General features: G+C 41.4%; 1 protein-coding gene across 1 annotated transcript in view; it reads left to right on the top strand.

The window, feature by feature from the left end:
* Nucleotides 1-6000, top strand: part of LOC111978528 (fibroblast growth factor receptor 2-like) — a 113953-nt gene that overhangs the window by 69249 nt on the left and 38704 nt on the right. Inside the window, 2 exon segments of the mRNA XM_024008638.2 lie at nt 4170-4369; nt 5397-5539. Of these exon segments, the coding sequence (XP_023864406.1) occupies nt 4170-4369; nt 5397-5539 (343 nt within the window).

Genomic DNA, 6000 nt, shown 5'->3' with positions numbered 1-6000 from the left:
CTGCAAGTTTTTACAGAAGAAGGGTGTCTGTCTGTCTTGGTGATTCTGTCTGTTTGTCGGTGTCAGTGACTTCTCTGTCATTCCCTGAGAATGAATAAAAACTCCCTCGTGGCTCCACCTCTTTCCTGGCTCTGATAATTGATTGCCTTTTTATTATTTCTCCTTGAGATAATAAAAAAGAATGTCACAGCTGGAATACTTACGGCTTGACTTTCTCAATTATCAGGGCCAATATTTTTTTTAATGTATTCAATATATTTGATATGGTGTGTGTGTGTGTTTGCATGTGTGTGTTTAAATTAGGTCTGTCAGAGTTAATCAGTTAACTTGATTTTAGTGCACACATTTTTTTATTGTGATTAATCAGATTGTATGAAAGCGTTCAAAATCGACTGAAAACATCCAAAATACATAATATATACTGCTAAAAACAATGTTGTCTCCAAAACAAGTTGACATTGAGGTTAAAGAAGGTGTGCTTTATGAAAGAAGGTGTGTTTTATCAATTTACTTAATTTTTATAACCATTATTTTGGGATAAATCAAGACGTCATTATTCTTGTAATGCTTTTTGTATAAACAATCTTAAATTACATCTTAATTTGAGCGAATTCTGAATTTGCGATTAATCATAGCAAATCGTATGATTAACTCGATTAGAACATTTTATCGTTTGGCAGTCCTAGTTTAAATGTATGTGTGTGTTCATGTGTCTGCACGATTGTGTGTGTGTCTTTAAATGTGTGTCTCTCTGTGTCTGTGCGAGTGTGTCTGTGTGTGTGTGCGTCTGTGTCCCTCATGTATGCACTGACAAACATCCATAGATTTACCATGGGGTCATTGACACCCTTGATAAAGATTTGCAAAAATAACTGTATAAAATAACWAATTCAAATACTGAGCTATATTATTTTATACTAATACAATTGCTCAGATAAAGAGATTTTATTTTCTGCTTATGTATTCTCATTTTGACGGCAAACCCACCACTTGTGTCCATGGCCAAAGAGCTCTATTTTCATGCCATCTGACCAAAGCACCTTTTCCAATCCAAGTGCCAATGCCGATTAGCAAACTACAGGCATTTACATTTGTTGGATGACATGAAAATAGAGCTCTTTGGCCACGCACACCAGTGGTGTGTTTGGCGTCGAAATGAGAATGCACGAACAGAAAAGAACGCCATACCTACTGTAAAATATGGTGGTGGTTCTGGCGCTTTTTTGCTTCCACTGGTCTTGGGGCCTTTATTAAGGTCAACGGKATCATGAACTTTACCCAGTACCAGGACATTTTAGCCAAATACCTGGTGTCCTCCCCCAGGAGGCTGAAACTTGGCCGCAYATGGCTCTTTCAGCAAGACAATAACCCCAATAACACCTCAAAGTCCACAAAGAAGTGGTTCTATAGCAGTGGAGMCTGCTGTGGGGAGGAGGGGTCATACGTGGTTTCCAACCACATGGAAACCACGTATGATACCATCTATTCCATTCCAGCCATAATTATGAGCCGTCCTCCCCTCAGCAGCCTCCGCTGTTCTYTAGCTAGGTTTCCATCCAAATAGCGACAGATTTTCATGCTAATATAACAAAAACACATAAAAACTATATGCGCATTTTCCCACCAGAGATGTGTTTCCATCCAATTGACTTGTTGACGGTAAAAGGCTGTGCTTGATGACGTAGTGCACATAAAAATAACTTCTGCGGTTAAATTCCCAAGTTAAATGGGTTTSCGTAGCATTTTCAACTCTACTGATGGTTTTGTCACAAAAAAAAACATTTCTTAWATAGCAAATGTGCCCACTCTGGTCTTGGCACGTGCACTCGATATAGAACAGCTCGCATGTATAGCCTACATGATGAGATTATGAAATTATTATGGCCCCCAAAAAAAGCAACGATCAAGCTCATCGCAGGTCACTTTCACCACCCTGTGAAGTTCATCATAACTTATTTCATCTGTAGCATAATAAACTGCATGCTTTCTCGAGTGAGAAGACCACACACCATATAATCTCGTGACTCCAAGTTTGATAAAATGGTTATTGTTATATCGATATTTGCGCATAAAGGCATTTCCACTGCCATTTCTTGCATAATACATTTTACCGACACAAAAAGACCCCACTTGTCTAGCATATTTTGTTTTGTTGACATTTGGAAGGTTTACCAACACATTTTGATCAGGCCTGTCGTGACATTTTTTTATCCAACATAAAAAGGTTGGCTGGAAACCAACCTTGTGTTATTTGCCACAAAATCAACCTTTTGCAATGGCCARCTGTCTCTGGACTTGAAACCCATTTTCAAGTCCATAAACTTAGACGAAGGATATCAAGCATCTGGAAGGATTCTGTATGGAGTAATGGTCTAAGATCCCTCCCAATGTGTTCTTCAACTCATAAAACATTTTAGAAAATGTCTCAGTGCCATTATCCTTGCACGGTGAGCTATTGAAAGGTATTAAAAACAGACTCGTACCTTTTTGAGAGAAAAAAAGTATTACTGTTAAACAAAATCTCTTTCTCTGAGCATTTATATTCGTATAAAAGAATAGAATTTCCAAAATGTTTGGAGCACACAATATAGCTCACTGTTTCAATTATTTATTTTATCCTATAAATTTTGCTKATCTTTATCAAGGATATCAATCATTTCGAACCCCACTGTACTTACCAAACACAGTTAAAGTCCATTTAAATAGAACACTTATGCTCATTCCTTAGATAGAGCTTCAGTTCAGGGAACAGAGTCAGCCAACATTAATACATCTACATGTATGTAGGGTGGGTGAGATGTCTGGAGTCTGGACGTTAAATGAGATGGATGATAGCACTTTAATCTCKTGTAATCCACAACATGAACAGACAGCGGGTACAAAAATCCCCTCAATACCCTCCCAGATAATAGCCTTGTTTTGTCTCTGAACAAAATACTATTATTATGCATAGTTGCTTTAACCCCTATTTACATGTACATATTACTTCAATTACCTCAACTAACATGTAKCCCCGCACATTGACTCGGTACCGTTATCCCCTGTATATATAGCCTTGTTATTGTTATTTAATTGTGTTACTTTTTTTAAACTTTAGTTTATTTCGTAAATATTTTCTCGACTCTTATTTTCCTTAAAACTGCATTGTTGGTTAAGGGCTTGTCAATGTGCTTGTCAAGCAATGGGCTTGTCAAAGCATTTCACGATGTATTCGGGGCATGAACATTTTTCTTTGATTGGATTTAATTATCTTGGCGAATAGTATCTTTAATTTATTGCCCTAGTCCCCATGTATCTGCTCTGGTGGTGCCTGCATGGCTCTTCTGCCTTCTGTGTTGCGCTGTGGTTTTTGGACCAGGTGATACGAAGCCGACTGGAGAAAGGTTCCTACGTGTTATTTTRCCCCCCTGGCTGCACAGTACAAGGGCATTGTTTGTAGCCATGGGTGGATGACATGCATTATGGAACCGGCTGTGGTCCTATAGCCACTCAGAGACAGACCCAGGCCTATTTCCTACAGACAGGAAGCTCAGGCCATATATCGCCACAAAGGGCACCACTCACTTTTTTGCAGTCTGATGTGAAGCGTGTGTGTCAAAGGGTGTGTGTATGCAGGTGAGAGAGGGAGAACGTGTGTGTGCGTGCATGTGTGTGTATTTGAGAGAGTGTGTCTGCACCCTGCGTGTGTGGTGTGTCAAGTAACCCTGAATGTAGGCACTTAGTACAGCCTCCTGCTAGAGCTCAGTGTATTTACCTCATAGAAATAAAATCAGAATGATTATTATATATACCTATATACCCCCTCTTCTTAGTTCAATTCCATTTTCTGTCTGTCCTAGATGGTCAGTAGATGGTTGTGTGAAGAAGAGGGAGAGTAGAGGGAGGGGGATGGAGAGAGAAAAACATGTGTGCGTCTTTCTCATTATTTATGTTTTGTTTGTCTATCTAGCAATGACGTGTGTGTGTCGTTTCCATAGCATGTGTTCTGTTCATACATGTGCGTCTATCAGATGTGTCCATGTCTTTTTGTTTAAGTGTCTGTGTGTCTGTGCCCACGTCCGTGTGTTTGTATGTGTACATTATGTCATGAGTCAGTATAGGCCTCTACGTTCCACTTTCTATCCCTCCCTGACACTCTCCCCTTGCCCCTCCCTCTGCTCCCCAAACAGCCAATAAGGAAGAGACAGTGACGGGTCTGACATCACCTGACTACGTGGAGATAGCCATCTACTGCATCGGGGTGTTCCTGATCGCCTGTATGGTGGTCATCGTGGTGGTGTGCCGGATGAGGAATACGGCTAAGAAGCCTGACTTCGGGAACCAGCCAGCAGTCCACAAACTCAGCAAGCAGATACCTCTGCGTCGCCAGGTAACAGAAAGTAGATAAGGGGTTTCCAAGGCATTTAACACCCATAAAAAGACAAACTCCACGCACACATGCATTCATACATGATTGTCTTTTCACACTATTGTGCCGACCCAAACTGTACTGACTGGGATTTTATTTTTCCATGGTTTCAGCTACTATGGTGAATGTGTAACCAGGCCAGCTCAGTACAGCTTGGCTTGGCTTGGTTCAGGTGCAGCAGTGTGAAACGCCCCATATACTCAGACTTAAATAAAAACAACAGAAAATAGTCCAAGGTTTTCCTACCAAGAGCAGAAAACACCCAAAAAAGTTCCACCGCATTTGTATTCCCGACATAGATCAATTGGGTTACTGGTACTCTGATTTGAGAGCCCAGTTAATTTAGCTGTTCAGGAGAAGTGGATTTTAATAACACTACTGTAACTAATACATCGCACTGCTTGGGGTGCTATGCATCAGTTAACTCCACTGAAAGACAGCTAGCTACAGTGCATGGCGTCTGAGCATGTTAGCACTGCTCTCCAGCACCTCTAGCTCCTGTTCTAGCTCTACCTCTCTGTGAGTGATGCTTTTCCCTCAAGGGGAAAACAAACTCCAAGAGGTACAAAAAGTGATGGATTACATTCCTGCGAGAGATGGGTGGTTCCAGTGTCAAGGTAAGGTTGGAGCAGAAAGGAGAGAAGAGCCCTGAGGACAATGATAAACGGACACATTCATCAGATAGAACGTTACTCTCTAGCACTGAGTTGTGATCACTAATGATCCCTAACATGCATTAACTCGCTTTTTAAAAAGCATGAAGAATATGTTGATTTGCACAGTATCAATATAATTTAAAGCCCATGTAAATGAGGCATTTGATCTTTAGATTATTTTTCATCACACACACACACACACCTACCCACCTACACTCCTGGTCTTCACAATTATAGTAATACAAAACACACACACATGCCTATCCCCGCCCTTTCTTATTTGACCATTGTATCTAGGCTCAGGTGATCAGCCAATTTGTCGTCTCCTACAGGTGTCAAATGACTCCAGCTCCTCGATGAACTCCAGCACCCCATTGGTCCGCATCACCACACGACGCAGCTCGGCCGGCCATGACGACCCCATCCCAGAGTACGACCTCCCAGAGGACCCACGCTGGGAGTTTTCCAGAGACAGGTGATGGGCAGGAACGGGGGTAGGAATAGGGAAGGGGGAGGTAAAGGATGTAGCGGGGAGGGGACAGTGTACATGGGTGTCATTGACCTCAACAGTATGGCCACATTTCAGGCTGCCTACATAGTAGTCACTCACCAAACCTCAGAACATCTGTTTCATAATTTTCTTTCAATTCACAAGAGGCTGAATGTGTCTCACTGGAGAAGCATCCAAGTGAGCGAAACAGCAACCCTCTTTCTCAGTATGTGTAGCCCATCTATCTGATGCTGTCTGGTCAAAAAGAGTATGACATTGTTGCCGCCTGTAGCATTGAATGCTAGAGAAGCCAGCGAGCATTTGGCCTCATTTGATAAAAAAATATAATTATAATAGCCAGTTAGCGTTGAGCTAAACTGAGTGAGCTCAACTGTGAACGTTCCTGGCACACTAAAAAAAGTGTCAAGGGAAGCCAGTTTGGATTT

The sequence above is a fragment of the Salvelinus sp. IW2-2015 genome, linkage group LG18 (genome assembly GCF_002910315.2).
Source record: "Salvelinus sp. IW2-2015 linkage group LG18, ASM291031v2, whole genome shotgun sequence".
Lineage (NCBI taxonomy): Eukaryota > Metazoa > Chordata > Actinopteri > Salmoniformes > Salmonidae > Salvelinus > Salvelinus sp. IW2-2015.
This window is presented reverse-complemented; position numbering and strand designations above follow the sequence as displayed.